Source organism: Ostrea edulis, chromosome 4 (genome assembly GCF_947568905.1).
Source record: "Ostrea edulis chromosome 4, xbOstEdul1.1, whole genome shotgun sequence".
Lineage (NCBI taxonomy): Eukaryota > Metazoa > Mollusca > Bivalvia > Ostreida > Ostreidae > Ostrea > Ostrea edulis.
This window is the reverse complement of record NC_079167.1, coordinates 64,796,518-64,815,514: the sequence shown is the minus strand read 5'-3', so window position 1 is coordinate 64,815,514 and position 18,997 is coordinate 64,796,518. Positions and strand designations below refer to the sequence as shown.

The 18,997-nt window shown below is 35.8% G+C and overlaps 1 protein-coding gene across 1 annotated transcript in view; it reads left to right on the top strand.

The window, feature by feature from the left end:
• Positions 1 to 5,785: 5,785 nt before the first annotated feature.
• The window catches only part of LOC125672416 (microtubule-actin cross-linking factor 1, isoforms 1/2/3/4/5-like), a 91,592-nt gene continuing 78,380 nt past the window's right edge, over positions 5,786 to 18,997 (top strand). The window contains exons 1-4 of the mRNA XM_056163415.1: positions 5,786 to 6,346; positions 13,938 to 13,999; positions 17,321 to 17,368; positions 18,177 to 18,266. Coding sequence (XP_056019390.1) covers positions 6,232 to 6,346; positions 13,938 to 13,999; positions 17,321 to 17,368; positions 18,177 to 18,266 — 315 coding nt within the window. The 5' untranslated portion in view covers positions 5,786 to 6,231. The remainder of the gene's footprint in view (positions 6,347 to 13,937; positions 14,000 to 17,320; positions 17,369 to 18,176; positions 18,267 to 18,997) is intronic.

Sequence of the window (18,997 nt, the reverse complement as noted above, 5' to 3'; positions counted from 1 at the left end):
TTCGTTGGAACACTCTAGTATTTGAATTGCGATGGAGAGGATTAGAGATCATGCCGTATATCGGCTGAAATACTTTTCAAGTTATCTAGCTGTCGTAAACTGTAGATTCAGCGTTACTGAAATCCCAGAGGCAACGTACAAATTACACCGTTGAATATTTATTACCTACTATTGGTATGATTATTTTGGTGATTTTAACCAAAATAATACGGCACTGAGAGCAAAGATCCGGAGGGGTGGGGTGGGGGTAATTGGTTTTAGTCTGTATGTATGCCCTGCTGTTTTGTTTCTTTACATTTCTGCAACTTTAAACGTGATCATCTCATTTGATCTATGAGAGAAACACAGGTGCTTGTGGACAGGACTTCCGGTACCCCCCTTCTTGTATTTTTAAATGTTCAATTCCTTGGATATTTCGGACGTATTTTTGATAAAATATGTAACTTCAGAGTTTATATATTTCAATGGAATACACAAATCTCGCATAGAAACCGTTTTTAAAAATGTCATATCACCGATCATTATGATTATGCACAAGTACTCTAGATTTGATATTAAAAATATGCTGGAGTTCCTCAATGACAATATCTTCGTAGGTCTTTTAACAACATGTTGAAATTCCCATGGGCACAAATTGTGCTCCTTTATTAGCTGACCTCTTTTTATATTCCATATTATATAGACAGAATTTCTTTAAAATTTTACATGAGAAAAAAAAGAGCATTTTTTATGATCAGTTTTAAAAATCGAGGCAGACTACTGACAAATATACTGATAAAATGGAAACTCATAGTAGTACTTTTTTGCCTTTGCAACAACAGCTTTGTATTACATGGGGACGTTCTTGCTTACAATGTTCTTCGTCGGAGATAAAAAGATTTTTTTGCGAGATTATTTCAATTTTAAAGAATGAACTTATTGTTTTGGGGGTAAAAGGCAAATGTCACCTGGTCATTCGTGTAAGATGATGTTACACTATCGTCGTTATAAGGATCTAATTTACAAATACTACCTGTCATTAGATCAAATGGGGTGTGACGTGTTTATAACAATTGTTAGGCCGTTATTTACATGTGAAATTTTACTACAGGCTACTCTATTTACCTGATCAAGCTATAAGATCGTTCAACAGGGGATGTTTACTCCTCCTAGACAATTGGTCTCATCTCTGATATGTCTAGGGGTCCGTGTTTGTCCTACCCGTAGTTTTGTATTCTGTATAGAAATTATGTGATTGATCACTGTTCGTTATCTTCACTTTTTTTGGTGTACATTGATATGAAAGTTTATTTTCCAGAGTGTTGTAGCAGATCATCTTAAAGATCACCGAAGTCGAATTTGAGTTTTCGACAGACTCAAGAATGTGTCTCTGTGTTCTTGCAATGATTTTTAAAGTATTCACCAATATGCCGTATGAAAAGTTGAAGATAAGGAACAGTGATCAATCTCATAACTCCTATAATAAAAAATTATCAGTTGGGTAAATACAGACCCATGAACAAACCAGAGGTTGGATCAGGTGCCTAGGATGAGTAAACATTCCCTGTCGATCGGCCACACCCGTCGTGGGTCTATATATTGATAAGGTAAACGGAGTTATCCGTAGTCAAAATCACAATATGAAGAACGGCCTAACAATTGGTATGAAACACGTCAGACAGCCTTTAACCCAATGACAGGTTGTATTGGCAAACTATATCGTTACAACGACCATTGAATTTGCAAAATGCTGACTTTAAACAAGTTGAAAACCATGCAACATCAACTTGTTTGTCAGTAACCTGCGTCGATTTAAAAACTAATCATATGCAGAACAAGCTCTTGCGTATCGAACCAGTTGAGTTGGTTAGTTGCTTGTAGGTTGTTTTATGTCCCGCTTGGGAAATGTCCACTCATATGGAGCTGTCACCATTGCCGGTGAAGGGCTGCAAAATTTAGGCCTATGCTCGGCGCTTAAGGCCTTTGAGCATGGAGGGATCTTTATCTTGTCACACCTGCTGTGGCATGGGACCTTGGTTTTCACGGTCTCATCCAAACGACCGCCCCATTTTCTCGCCGATTACGATATGCAAAGGTTACTGAAGACCTATAGAGGCCTAAACACTATATGCAAACTACATAAAAACCCTTACAAACAAAGGTACGTTGCTGGAAACAGTAAGTGCTTTACCAAGCCCCTATTTTTGCTCCTCGCGAAAATATTAACAGCTGTGAAGGAGAAACTTCAAACTTACTGTGCGACTATATATGCCAGAAATGTTGTTAATCAAATGTGGATTCTAAAAAATTCTAAAGAACTTATAGTAAACGTGAAATCGCAAAACTTTTCCCAAATCAATATCAAAACCTCTGATTTTTCAACACTATACACGATCATTCCTCACGATAAATTAAAGACTATACTTTTTGAATCATATTGTGATAATGTCCAAAGAATTTGCGCAATTCTGGCTTTAAACGAGACTGTTGAAACCCCTGCAACATGAACTTGTTTGTCAGTAGCTGACCTCGATTTAAAAACTGATCATACGCAGAACAAACTCTTTCGTATCGAATCAGTTGAGAAATATAAACACCAACTGCAGGTGATAATGGAATATTGCTACATTAATATGAGAAGTTGACGATGGAGAAGCTGAAATCATACCGTTTGTCATAAAGTTGAGTTGTTCATTTGCCGTTGATATTCATTTTCAATAAAATATCTAAGTACGGAGAGATGTGGAGAATGTGGTGTTTCAAGTTCACAGGAATATATATCGAACCGACATATCAATGAAAATGAGTATTGTTAATAGATAAAACGTCGTCGATATATCTAAATGTCGATTTGAAGGCCACAGCAAGATATATTTTCTTCTCATTTAGCAGTTTTGAATAGTCTACTTATTCCACCGATTGTTAAGCCGTTCTTGACACACTAATGTTGACTACGGATTACTCCGTTTACCTGATCAAGCTCACGGCGGGTATGATCGGTCGACAGGGGATGCTTACTTCTGCTAGGCACTTGATCCCACCTGTGGTATATCCAGGGATCTGTGTTTGCCCAACTTTCTATTTTGTATTCCTAATAGGAGTTATGGGATTGATAACTGTTCGTTATCTTCACCTTTCATTGACCATATAATGGTTCTTTGAGTTTCGTTATTTCTGTCATGGAAACTATCAAGGTGGAATTTCTTCTTCTGTACCTTTTCCAGATCGATACCTATGGCCGTGTTGTATGCTGTGATAATTCACGTCTGTAGGAGTTATCTGAAGGCAAAGAGATTATTCTAATGAGATGATGTCACTCTTAATTTGCCTCACTTGTGTAGATCCCTAGAAAGATAACGTGACATGAGTTGTATAGAGGACCTCTTCACGATGGAGCTCCAACGTCTCAGGAAGCCTCTAGAAACCGGCCCTATATTTGGGGTGACATTCAGACAAAATGACGATTTATTCACAGTGAATGATAAGAAATCTTACCGGGTACGAGCTGATTTTTGCAACGAGTGCCATCATCTGAGAATAATTACATCATTAATCATCACTTCGCAAATTGTGAATCACCCCTAATTCACTCCCTAAAAGTTAATCATATGAAAGCCAAAAACATTAAACATACAATTTTGCAGTGTAAAACGTGTGTAGATTTTGTATAGTTTTATAGCTAGCTTTGGGGGTTGGGGGTTGGGGGGTTGGGTTGGGTTGGGTTTACATCTTTAACTATCTTTATTCTACTTCTGATCCGAAATTTGACAATCTCTAATGATAATGATAATAATAATAGTCTTTATTTTTCCAGGATGACACAAATTAGCATATATACGTGTAGCTAGTGTTCCTGTATTAAAACATATACACCACATGAAATTAACATCTAAAATTAGTATCTAAACATGAATACATGATATAAAAAGAAAGGGGGAAAAGCATAGCATAATACACACCTAATTAGTAATAAAATTAGTATCATAAATATGAATACAATATATAAAGAAAGGGGGAAAAGGCATAGCATTATACACACCTAATTAGTAATAAAATTAGTATCTAAATATGAATACAATGTAAAAAGAAAGAAGAAAAAAAGCATAGCACAAGACACACTTAATTAGTAATAAAATTAGTATCTAAATATAAATACAATATAAAAAGAAAGAAGAAGAAAAAGCATAGCATAATACACACATAATTAGTAATAAAATTAGTATCTAAATGTGAATACAATATAAAAAGAAAGGGGGGAGCATAGCATAATACACACCTAATTAGTAATAAAATTAGTATCTAAATATGAAAACATGACATAAAAGGAAAGAAGAAAAAATAGCATAAGACACACGCACACACAGAGTCATATCACAACTACATTATTTGAAACACCTGGACAAAAAGAGGAAAGCACGATGTTTAAAAAATGCCAACCGAACCAGAGTTTCGAACATTTTGAGAGACAGTTTGTTTCAAAGAAATGCAGAAGAGTAGCTGTATGAACGCTTATAATTTTCAGTTTTAGCTCTTGGTAAATATAATAAATTAGACATAAAATCATTCGACGTGGTTTGGCGGCAATTCACACCTCTTGTATATTGAAACAAGTTTAGGTAATTTGGCATTTGATTGTTTAAAACTTTGAACAGAAAGTCAGGCAACCTTTCTAAACATAAAATGATCCTTAATTGGCATCCAGCTCAATATTAAAACCTTTATAAGTGCATTTGGTGGCATAAAATAACTCACAGCAAGTTTTCTTAAATTACAGTTTTCTTTGAAATAAACTCCACGTGTGCATCCCATAATAAAGTACTCTCTCTCTCTCTCTCTCTCTCTCTCTCTCTCTCTTACGCAGGCTGTGTTGTCACAAACTAGTACGATTTGTCTTTCTTGGTATACCTTAAGGCTGTTTCTCAAATATTTGTCGTGCAGCTTTTTCCCCCCGCGGTAAGCATATTGTCATTTTTTTTAATCTTCGAAGTATCAAAACAGATTAATGTCCAATTCATACAAAGATAATCAAGTCATGCAATATAATTTAGCATACATTTTCTATATACAGGTAATTAGTTATATACATAGCAAGATGTTTGGATAAAAGTACATTCTAAAATATTCAAACGGAAGTGTCAAAGGAGACGCTTTCTGCATTTGTACTGAATTTTTTCCATTTATACAATTTTATCATCTTTTCATCGTCTCCTCGCACATCTTCCTTCTTGTTCCTATGTACAGTTACTGAAGTGTGGACATATGCTGTTGTTCATTTAAAGAACGATTTAGAATGTTAAAAGGTGCACGCGTCCTTTTGAATAGCTGTAAAAGGCTCTGTAGCTTGAAAAGTTATGTAATTTTGTACGTGATATCTAGTCTATACGTGCACATTTTAATGTATGGCGATTTAAAAAAAAATGTCTGAAAGCTCTTGAATTTAAGACGGTGTTGATTCAAATTATTTGAATCAAGAAATTTTCAGAAGTCCTTGGCCTTTTTGTAATGTTCGAATTAATTAAGGGTTCTAAACTTGAAAAATCTGTCACAAGAGTCACTCGATCTGTACTAACGATCACATTTTGAAAAAACAAAAACATACTTATGGTTTCATTATTATTATTGAGCATATTATCAAATACCGGTGTATATGCACTTCAAAAACAGCCACGCTCATTTTCAGGCAAGAAAGAATACACTGACAAGGTCAATAATTTGTAATAAAAAAACCCCAACAACGTATATGATAAAGATATTATCAAATCCTTGTTTTTTGGCAAGAGTAAGATACCAAAAGTTGTGTAAACATAATGCATGTACATATTATGCAGATCGATAATAGGCGGCTGATACACAGCGACCTGGCGAGGATGACATCACACTGCATGCATGCTGTTGTAGCGGCCATATTCACGGAATAACATGTATGATATCTGTGTCTGATTGAAAAGATGCCTGTGTTGTAATGACCCTAATCACAGAGTAGTGCTCAAAACGTCATTTTTTCAAGCGCCCATTGTTGTCCGGGGAGAAGTAAATTATCTGGCTATTTTTACACGGGAGTCAACGAACAAGAATTTCTGTATGTTTCATGGATTTTATCGTAATTACTGGATGTTTTCAATCGATTTAAGAATATAAACTTGACCAATGAAGGATTCTTTTCAACGAAACATATGATATTGAAAGTTGGACACGACTGAGAGAGGAAAGTGAATGAATACGATCTGACGCATCGATCCGAATTTCCTCGCCATGGCGTCTCATACACCGGATTACTATCTAAGAGAATATGGAAGTGATCAAGTTCCTTTAAGTTTAGGTGCCCTTCAGTTAGAACCAGCAGACCGAGCAGTTTTGAAAATCGCAGGTAATTTGAATGAATTATGCTTTCTATATGATTTATTGACTTTTGATATTACCCCTGTGTTGAATAGAAGGAAAATGCACGTGCACAGGATTAGTCACGAGCAATACACATGGCAAACACAATATAAGATTTATGATTACCTGTAGTTTTTATATGTTAATTGATATATATTATAAGTTGGTTTTATATTTAATAAATCTACCTAAGCCTTTTCCGGGCCGGGGTCTATTCAATCCGAATCGGATGAAAGTTTTACCTTTGAACTACGTCACACAGCTCAGGTAAAGGTGTATATTGGGAGTTTTGATAGACACGCATGGTTTGACCTATGAGTGACATGAATGAATTATTCTTTACCAAGAGAGCAAAAGGAGTTGTTGTGATGGCTTTGAACCTTACCGACAATTTAACGTCGAGGGGATGAGCACCTGTTTTTTGAACTGTTTGGATTTTCAATATCTAGCATTCGTCGACATGTGAAATTGAACCGATATATCGTCCTACTGTTAATGTACTGTGTCTTTAACCCCGTAACGACACTTTCGATAAATAAATCAGGAATTTAACGTGCGGCCGTTTAATTACAATGGGGTTTGTAGTATAGGTGTTGTGTCACGGAGTGTAAAATCATGGCAATAGTATTCTGATAATGGACCAAACCATGTTTAGACCTCGACAGGAGTCCAGCAGTGATGAGCCCCCCTCACCCACTGCAATGGCTCATTATGAGCAAAACAGGAGGAAAGAGACAGGTAAAATAAAACAAAACTATCAACATCAGGTAAAGATGCCATTCTAAATGGTTGATTGCAAATTGAGAGAAAACTTGCAGAACGGGTGTTTTTTCCTTAGGTTGAATTCCACATGCATGAAATTTTCTTTAAATAAGTTTTAATTCATTTTTGTGGGCACATTTTAAAGCGTTTGGCATTTTGTGTGGATAAAAGATTGTGAAGTGTTGAAAAATGTGTCACAGCATGGGTGATTGATGCTTAAAATGCTTTGCTAATTATGAAAAAGGTGTGGATTTATGGGTCTTCATTGGGGACAATCAAATATAAAAAAAAAATTGTAATCCATTTGATAAGATCAGCATTGATCTGTACCCTTCACCCAAACCCTTTTTTGTTGTAGGTATTTAAATAACCCCCAATGATGTTTGTAATGGAATTTAATTAAACATATATAGAGAGGGTAGGTATGATTTCAAAACAGCATTGCTTTTGCAAAGGGAGAGAGACAGCAAGAGAGTATAGTTTTATAGTGCAAATCTATTACTTCACCTGAATGCAAAACTCGCATGAAGTGTCACTGTGATTCTTCTTGGAACTAGTTGTTCCATTTTGTTTTATGTGACAACGAGCTCCTTTGATTTGTTTTAACCTTTCTTTCTTCAAGGAAATGAAACTTAATGCATCAGGCATCTTAAAATGTATATTGTACATATTTTTATTTTCTTAGTGAAAAATACCAAATTTTGGAGAATCACACATTCAGTGGAGCCGCTCACCACAGATAGTGTTTTCACAGCATTTAAAATTGATTGAAGTTCATGGGTTTAAAGTAAATATGTGAATATCACATCAATGGTCTAAAAACTGGTTCCTTGATGAAATCAATGCAGTTTTTTTTTTTTTCATTATGGGACTTACTTTATGCTAGAGTACCTCTGCATGATAGATTGGGTTGAATTTTTTTTTGTTTTTCAAAACTAGAAGCAAACCTGTTTGGCTACATTATATATATATATATATAAAAAACACCAAACAACCATGATGTTTGCATATTTAATGTACCTTAACCCAAAATGTCTTCTAAATATGTAAATTGTTAGAGAGAAAATATGTGGAATAATTTGCATTTTGTTTATTAATAGCATTTGTGCGACAAGCCAGTATTGTATATACTACTTTGATGATACAAGTTAGTATTGCATGTTTTGAATGGTTAAGTGAAGTGGATATTTCTATGACTTAAGAAATAATACTTTGAGTATATATAAAAAATGAATGTAGAAATATCAGATAAAGAATTGCATAACATTCTGCACAAATTCTGTAGCATTATCAGAGGTGCCTTTTCTATAAAGCTGCAGAGTTATGCAATCAGAATTTTAGGTGGGAGGATAATTTATACAAGCATTTGAATTGTTGTAATGAAGTATGATTACCTTGACCTGTAGTCATTTAAATGCTTTGAAGTATTGTCCCTTTTATGCATTGATGTGCTCTTTATGAGTTATATAATTGATACATGAATACAGCATTCTGTGTGCTGAGACATGTTGATGTCATTTTCCATCAAGGTCAAGAACATTTCAGCAACCCTGTTTAGTAAATTTACTAGCATGGTCACAAACTGAAGCAAGTGATTAACAGATCAAGAAAGAATTTTATGTAGCCCAGTCTGAGACATGTTAATTGTTTAATTCCATTCAACATGTACAAGGTCAAGGATGTTGCAGCAGTTCAAACACCAACATGTTGAATTAACAAGCTGAATACAAGTAAATCGCAGTCCAGTTCTTCATGTTGAATTAACAAGTTAATACAAGTAAATCGCAGTCCAGTTCTTCATGTTGAATTAACAAGCTGAATACAAGTAAATCGCAGTCCAGTTCTTCATGCTGATTTGACTTAATGATCATCTTGTTACATGTGTCATTAAAAAAAATCAATGTATTGGTTGTGAGTCACAAGTCCAAAACATTTCATGTGAGCAAGGTTTAACTCGTCATCGCAAACCATGGGTTATAATGGGAGAGGGCCTACATAGGTTCTGTCTGTTGCCCAATCCTGTTGAATTTCTCAATAAAATATGTTTAAATTACGGGTTATATTATATTTCCATTCTACAAATGTTAGTGGAATGGAATGGAAACAATAAGCCTTGGTTTGCGATGATGGATTTCACTTAAGAATTTGAATAAATGTCATTTTTGAATATACTAGAGGGTATGAATTGTGACATTTCATGCCCTCATGAACTGCAACATATTCGTGAGGAAATGGCTATCATTACAATTTGTAGAGGTATATACAAAGGCAAAGACATTGGAAATGCTAATATTTTCAAATAAACTTTTCTTTGCGGGGGCATGCATGTTACATATCAGCCTGGCACATGAAAGTTTGGACATTTTATGTTACTGTATCATACAAGTAGTACGTAGAGAGGACTTCATCGACTTAAAATGTAGTTTTTTCAATTAGGCCCCACAATTTGTTGTCTTTAACATGAACTGCTGCTACTGCCCAGGCCGAATAGAATGAGAACATGGAGACTAAATGAAATGAGACTGGATAGTTATAATGATGAAAGAGGAGTGTACAGTATGAAACATCATCTTAAAAAGTAATTTGAAAGTTGATATATTATGTATTTTTTCAGCTTGAACAAACACCTTTATACAAAGATTTAATGTGACTACAGTGGGAATCCATTAACTTGTTAAATTTTGTATTTAAGATGTTTGGATCTTAAGAAAAAAATCACCCTCCCCACTTTTGGAAAAATGCACACAAATGAGGCCCATGGGCTTTCATGCTCACCTGAGGTCCTTACAACAAGAATCTCTTTTCTTGCAACTATAGGACTATTATGTGTTTGTGGTCAAAATGACAATCATCAAAATACCACTATAATGGCTTATGATAAAATTTATCAAAACCGAAACATTTGCATGTGGTAACCTACATGTACCTCACCCCACCTTGTCCTTAGGGGCAATCATATACTCCTTTCAAAAGTCCTTTCTGAAAACATGTCACATGATCACCTTTCTAATAATTTGATTTTATTGCACTTGATGACCTGCTAATCCTTGGGCAAAGTTTTAAAGAACACTCACCCTAGACCATGAATTTCACAACTTTGTTAGTGGCCGCCTTGCTTATCATGAATATGCACCCTGTTTTTGCCCCATCCTAGGACCAGAATCAGTGACCCTTGGGCAACAAATTTCATGACTTGGGAAGAGGTCTTAATGCTCATTAGTACTGGTATGCAACCTGTCCAAGAGGATTTCAAAGATTTATTGCATTTTCACTGCATGCCCTATTTAGCCCCACCATAGGGTCTGAAGATCTGTGTCACTAAGTCCATGAATTTCACATTTTGGTATACGCCTTATAGCTCATTTTAATTATGCACTCAGTTTGCTTATTCTTAAAGGTAACACAATAGGTAAAAATTAATTCAGTATAGTTACAGGGAGTGAAATAAAAGTTTAAGAATGATGCACAATGGACAATTGACAAATGGGAACGGATAGTTATAGGTCACCTGCATGACTCATGTAATCTAGATATACATGGCAGGTTAAGCCTGGGACTTTTTTCTCCATTTGCTGGACCCAAAAGTGAGGGTTGTTAATCCCATGGTAAATATAAAGATTTAGATACACATGTAAACAGGCAAAATTTTAATTTCTCATAAGGAAGAAACCATGTAACTCATAAGCCAAACTATAATGTGGCCAGTGCATTAAACATCCTTTTGATAAGGATTTTGTCCATTCTCGTACACAAATGAATATTTCTTCCTGTTAACTTAAGTAGATTCCAGCATTAGGGACAACAGTAGTTTAAAAATGTTTATTTTTACAAATGCTGTGAAACCCTTTTCGTCTACGAGGTCAGACTTCTTGAGCAGTCGTGTTATATTTGCACAATTGACAAAACAGCCAGAGATAACAGAAAAAAAATTGTTAGGTTGCAACAGAAAAGACTGAAACTTGAAAAGTTCAGAATGGAGTCAAATGCTTACCGTGGTATATAAATTTTGAAATGAAGATTCAACAATTATATAAGGAAGAACCAGAGATGTCATTCAGACAAATGAGTGGTCAATACATTTGTGCAGATGATTTGAATAAATCTTTTGTTCAATGGATTGGACATTGAAAGTAATGTACATGCATTGGTGGCCCCATCATTGTCATCATGAGCATTGATTCTCCTTCGAATCCTAAAGCAATTTGTGAGGAATCTCTAGCTTCCACATTCAGGAACATCTCTGTTGACATTGCAACTTGATCTGGTTCTCCTGCACTTGTAGAGAGTCTGAGGATACTGCCAGTAAACATCATACATTATATACAATACAGTGTAATACATGTACAGTACCAGACAATGCACCGCCAAACAACGCAACACAACACGGTGCAATTCAACGCACCGCCAAACAACGCAACACAACACGGTGCAATTCAACACACCGCCAAACAACGCAACACAACATGGTGCAATTCAACGCACCGCCAAACAACGCAACACAACATGGTGCAATTCAACGCACCGCCAAACAACGCAACACAACACGGTGCAATTCAACGCACCGCCAAACAATGCAACACAACACGGTGCAATTCAATGCACCACCAAACAATGCAACACAACACGATGCAATTCAATGCACCACCAAACAACGCAACACAACACGGTGCAATTCAAAGCACCACCAAACAACACAACACAACATGTGCAATTCAACGCACTGCCAAACAACGCAACACAACATGGTGCAATTCAACGCACCGCCAAACAACGCAACACAACACGGTACAATTCAACACACCGCCAAACAACGCAACACAACACGGTGCAATTCAACGCACCACCAAACAACGCAACACAATACAGTGCAATTCAATGCACCACCAAACAACGCAACACAACACGGTGCAATTCAACGCACCGCCAAACAATGCAACACAACACAGTGCAATTCAACACACCACCAAACAACGCAACACAACACGGTGCAATTCAACGCACCACCAAACAACGCAACACAACACGGTGCAATTCAAAGCACCACCAAACAACGCAACACTACACGGTGCAATTCAACGCACCACCAAACAACGCAACACAACACGGTGCAATTCAACGCACCACCAAACAACGCAACACAATACGGTGCAATTCAACGCACCACCAAACAACGCAACACAACACGGTGCAATTCAATACACACAATATGATATCAATCTTTGTTTGCAATCATGTAGTCCATGTATATTTACAGAAACTGATTTACGTACTTAAACATGTTCTGTTTCAAGATTTGAACAGTAAATATTATTTCACTTTGAGGGAATACTTTGTGTTGTTATTGTGACAGGGTATTAGGTATGTAAGGGATTTTTACTGACTAACCCAGCTAGTTGGAATCTTTTGGTCGTGTGGTAACGTTCCTGATTGTAATCCGCGTAACCCAGATTCGGTCTTGAATACTGGCATGTTGCACCACGCTCTCTAATTGTGTTGTACATTGTTAATTCGTACTGAGATAGATTTAGTCAACTTGGGTCCTCATCAAAACCGAGGTTGTATCTCTCCAAATCTATAAACGTACTACGTGTGCAAGTTCCAGAATTCTGATTATAAAGATATTTTTGTGCTTGTCAATAGACCCAGGGGAATGAACATGTAAGTTCAGCCATGGTTTGACAAACTTTTAAATCAGTATTTAAAATTGCACAACGCACAAGAGGTAAAACGGCAATAAACAGGACAACAACCTGCCTTTTCTAACAATGACTGCTTATATAGCAGTAATTCACACCTGTCACACTGCCAGGTGCCTCTGTTTTTATTCTGGGTAGATGTCCATGAGTCCCTATAAGAATGACTTCACTCTAGATACATGTTCGTTTTACATAATCCTTTACCTGCCAGTCTTATAATGAAATCTTAAGATAAATACATGCAGTAGTTTTGTGTTTGGTACATATAGTGAATTATATAACTAGTGCATGTAGCGGAGGCTAACATTGAAAATTTTCACCCAGAGAAAACCAGTGTCAATTTGAAGTGCAGCCGAGATTGAGGGTAGTTTTCGAGATTGAGGGTAGTTTTTGAGATTGAGGGTAGTTTTCGAGGGGTGAACGTTTTCAGTGTTGTCCTCAGCTTTATGAACTATTTGTTTTAGTGTTTTGAATGTCATGCATTGATTAGATATGATAACAAAGCACAAAAATTCAACTGAATTTCTTTTTTAGCTAGATAATAAACATGTAAGAAGAATATTTGAATGCAGTGAAAATGATTCAAAACGTTATTTTCTATGATAGTTACATGATGCGGGTAGGCACCAGTATTACCTGACAAGCGACATTTTTCTGAAATCTTTGGTGAACCATTGTCGCGTCAATTTGATGCATGTGATAGTTTTGTATAACACCTAGACACTATCACCCTGAAGAATGTGGCTTTTTACTCCTAAAGGGAAACATGTTTTTTTTAAACATTTCTTGGCCAACCAGATTCGAGTGAAAGTATGATAAATGGAATTGCTCAAGATACTTGCCATTTTGTTATATCACCATGTCATATTTGCTCAAGTGCTTAAAATGAAAGAAAGAGGGTGCACATGTAATTTTGCAGCATTAGCTTGGTATTTTTTAACCTCTCTTGCATCTTTGCATCATTCACTGGTGCATGGTTAAAGGTTTATGTGGTTGTATGTAGGATGTTAACCAAATCACAGACCTTAGGCTGTTTTGCATCAGATGCCTAATTTGTATGTTTGTCAACTCGAGTGGTGTAATATGTTTTTTAAATTTTTGTCATTCATTTCATTGTAGATGAAAGAGATGCTGTACAAAAGAAGACATTCACCAAATGGGTCAACAAACACCTCCTGAAGGTAGATATACCTATGTAAACAAAATATACATTTCTGAGAAATCTGCTTTCTCTCAAGTCAAACCTGTAATTTTATCTTCAATGAAATTAAAAAGCGTGAAATTTACACTACCTGTCAACAAATTTAGTCAGTACATGAGACAGAGATATAAACTTCATTTTATTCGAGTTTATCCTTTGTTGAGCAACCAACCATATTTAAAATGAAATACAATGTGGGATGATAAGTCGTGTTGGATTATGGTATAACCTACAGACCTTGTCTGTTACTTCATACTTTAATTGAAAGATTCACCATTCAATGATTTTGTAGAAAGTTACTTCGGTATATATGAAGGTTTGAATTATTTTATGCTAAAACATTGTTGGGAGGTTACTATCAAAAACTGAGTACTTGTGCTGGATGGCTTTCATGAGTTTCAATGTATAAACACTTATTCTCTTTCCTCTGCATCTGTCTGACAAAAAATTCAGTAATAAAAATGTACATCTACTCATGCACACAACTTTAATTTTCATTTGTAAATGAAATTTTTTTTTACAGAGTGTCAAAGTTGTGATGATGATGGGTTAAATGTTTGCTGGTTTGCCATTTTAATCTCATTTATGCAATAGTTTGACCCGAGTCTATTGAAATCTTTTAAGACTTATTAACGTTTCATTTTAAAATTAATACTGTGCCTTCCATGGCTTTTCATTTGTTATCTTGCCGGAGGTAACAGCCATTTATAAACTAAAGTGCCTAATCAAGATTAGCAAGTACTCTGAAAGTATTTGGAGGAAATTTCCGGGATCAAAGAATGCGAAGCTTAAAACTAAGGTACTGGAATCTCTTGTGAATAAGCAGGTTTACACACACATACATTACTTTTTCCCCCCTGTGAAATATGAAGTCCCATGAAAGTGAACATCTGTAGAAAATAAAAGTCATGATATTCCATCTTTGACCTCAGAGTGTTGTCTAATTCTGCAGCAGCAATGACTGATTGGTGCCCTAGATAATGCAACTAAAGGTAATAAACTGGCACACCAGGCTAAAAAAAAAAAACAACCCCAGAAACTATAACGACAAACTACTGGATCTCGCTAGAACATAGCGAAATATGCTTTTTATTGGAGCCAGGCTATAACTCTACCGTAAATTCCCACTTTGTGCGTTGGTTAGGCAATAATTCAGTTGTCAGATGGTCCACTCAGGTGCGCTGGGTGGACCAGTGTTTTTGTATGGCCAGCAGCTAAAGGCCATCACACATCATTAATTATGAAGGTGCGAGCATTCAGCTTGCAGGTCAAAACACTAAACATACAGGGAGTTTGCTCTTTTTAGCCGGTTTTGTAAATGGGGTGTAAATAATGCCAGTATCTATTGATGCAGTACACATTTAATATTGATTTGAATACAGCATGATATTTTTTATGCTCACAGCAGGGTAAGGTGATGGAATTTAATATGTTATCAACACATAAAAGTATCTGGAGTGGTAGTTCATATACACAGAAGCTTCTTAGCCACAGGCAGCGTTGGTCAAGATTTTTTTTTTTTTTGCAGTGGAAGAGTGATATTTTCTGTTTGTGTCATTTGATGTAAGATGACTACGCCAGATTTATAGACATTTTTTCCCGGTATCTCATCACTTAGGAAAGACTACTTGTGTTGTTGTGGAGTTGTATACTTGTCGCCCACTACCCCACCCACAACCATACTCAACGGGCAGCAATGGGGACACACCCACAACCATACTCAATGGGCAGCAATGGGGACACACCCACAAATTAATGGCTTATCATAGAGCACACTAATTCATTCTCACTTTCCATTCTTCAATCTACAACTGAATATAACACACATACCAATACTGATACAGTACTTTGTACTCAGTAATTAAGGGGGAATGTAGTCACTCCATGACCTATAACCAAGGACTCCTGTCCTTGATGGAATATTTTGACTATCGTAGTCACATGGCCTACTAGATAAATCATTATACATATGTGTAGCTGGTGGGGGGAAAAAAATGAATTACTGTAGCATTAAAAAATGCCAACATATGTTGTCAGTGTACACCTTTACGGAAATGAAATTCAAATATAGATTCAAGAAGTGTTTTCATGCCAATAAGTGGGGGTAGTATACGTCATGTTTGACACAATCAATCAGAATGAAAGGCTGGCACACACCCAGGCACCAAGTCAAAAGAATGTTCAAACATATGGTAAATATGCCCTACAATTCATAAAGCCTTCTGCTGGTGTGGTGCTGGATACAGGAAGGGATATATATAAATGAGTACAATACGATGTAGCATTATTTCGGAGATCCTTTTCTCAGCAGGAAATATTGTTATGGCCGAGTATAAATATTGATGAAGTACACATGACTTTATTGTTACCCCATACAAATAAGTGTTGATCGAATCACTTGACTATTATAAACGTTGGCTGGTATATAATTGATTAAATAGAAATGGGGAAAAAAATTCATGGATCAAGTATTGCAAGCAGTACAAAAAAATGGACCATGTACTGTTTGTAGCATTTAGTATGTATTGTGGTGCGTGTAAACTATATGTACAACTGTAGTGATAGCTGTAGCAGCTAGGTCAACCAGACTCCCACCAAAACATGACATTTTCAGTATTTGTTAAACCTTTTCTATACTTTTGCCATCAAGGGTCTGATAAATTGAAATTAAGCATGTTGATGACATTTGCAATATGTCCTAGTTGTCCGAACTGACATTTTATTAGACTGTCTACGATGCACTGTATAAATCAATATAGAAAGTCAATCCTTAAATAATGCTGGATTGAGAATCTGCATAATGACAATGCAGACTTCATTTGAACTCTGTATTCAAGCAGTTTGTATGACATTCTGGTATCTTGCCACAAAATATAAATTGACTACACCCCCTAAAACAATTCTAGTAATTTGATAATATTAAGAATATGTCATCTTGTTTAAGAGTGTATATTTCACAGAAATGATACACCGCTCTACCATTTTGAGCAGACCCCTACATGTTTAGTAACAAATCCGAGGTAAAACAAACTAATGTGGCCAGTCTGTTGAAGGCTGTAAGTGGTTGTTTACCTCCTTGTGGCCACGATAGCTCTGCTTATTTGAATCATTGCCAGTTAGATAGGAGAAGTCTGTAAAGGGAGGCTACTCTGATAGTCATATTATTTGATAGAAAAAAGTTTTAAAGAGTTGTAGCTCCTTGCAGATTGTATGTAACTTATGCCATTCTGTATTCAATAAGTTATGTATTTAGAAAGTACAGGTTAGGGCATATTAGTACTCTGTATATACTGTTACACAGTGGTCTCCCCTTCCTGTTGACTACATGCAGCATTGGAGATTTTCGCAGGTTTGTTCAATTCCACAGACGTGTTGCATGAGTTGTGTGTTACAACCCAAACATTAAATTGTTCAGAACCATATATATATATATTATGTAGAATTCTTTTGTTATATTGATTGTACAGTGTGTTCATCCATTATTGACCTTACAGATTAAATGAAGTTTTGCTTGAAAATTTGTAGCATTTTTGTTGCTTGTTGTTCAAGAATCTTTTTTAATTTTCATATTTGTTTGCATGTATTATTTAATAGATTCAGGGAAAATTATTTTGAATTCTAAAATATATGAAATGCAAAATTTTCAACTTAAAGAAAATATCGGGTAATGTGGTTTTGAGTCTTTAAGACTTTTCAGCTGATATGTGTATTTTTGAATTACGTAAGGAATGCAGTTGTTTTAGAGGGTCAATTTAGAGTAATTTTCTGTGGAATGTACATCAAGTAAATAGAATTTGCATGATGTGAAGCATGTCCGTCTTTCTGTGTACAATGCCAGTCAATTGTTTTACCTGTGTCGAAATTTGAATATTGTGGTTTTGAAACTATAGTTCACACTACATTTTCATTCATTATTCGTATCCAGTGTTCAGTTTTTCCCATGTTTACAGTAAATGAAAAATTGTTGGAATGTATTTTTTGTGATGCTTCATTTTTGAATCGGATTTTCAACATACATATGCTAATTATTGTGAAACTAGGAATGCGTTGTAATTCTCTGTTTAAAGATTTTACATATATTAAATTTACTCCAAATGAAGTAGTTTTTGTAATGAATAAAGAAGACACACTCTGGAGCATACATTGTTTATTTGCAGGCGGGTAGACGAGTAATTGACCTATTTGATGATCTTCGAGATGGACACAACCTGATCTCCCTATTAGAAGTTTTGGCCCATGATACACTGGTAATGATTATAATTAGATATTTAAAAATATTCATTATACATGTATATACAGTGTATATATATATATATATACATATATTTGCCAATATTTCGTCAGTAATGAACATTTGCTGTTTTATAATGCCCCTCTTCAGAGAAGAGGGGTACATTGCTTTGCACCTGTCGATCTGTCAGTCGGTAAACCACATGTTGTCAGATCAATATCTTGAGAACCCTTCACTTGATCATATTGATATTTCATATGTGGGTTGGATAAGAGTAGAAAAGGACCCCTATTGATTTTCATTTCAATAGGTCAAAGGGTCAATCCACTCTGGACATAGGAAGACACTGTCTGCTCAATATCTTGAGAAATCTTTCCCTGACTGACATCAAACATGCTACACTGGTAGATTGTAAGGAGTAGTTTTGAGGTCACATGGTCTAAGGTCGAGGGTCAATCTAGACATAGGAATATACTATCCACTCAATATCATGAGAACTCTTTGCTTGATGAGACATCAAACCTAGAACACTGATATATCCTAAGGAGCAGATGACCCCTATTGATTATGAGATCAAAGTGGACATAGGAGGATACTGTCTGCTCAATGTCTAAAGAACTCTTTGCTTGACAAACATCAAACTTGTAACACTGGTACATCCTAAGGAGTAGATGACCCCTGTTGATTTTGAGGTCACATGGTCAAAGGTTAAGAGTCAATCCATTCGGGACATAGGGAAGATATTGT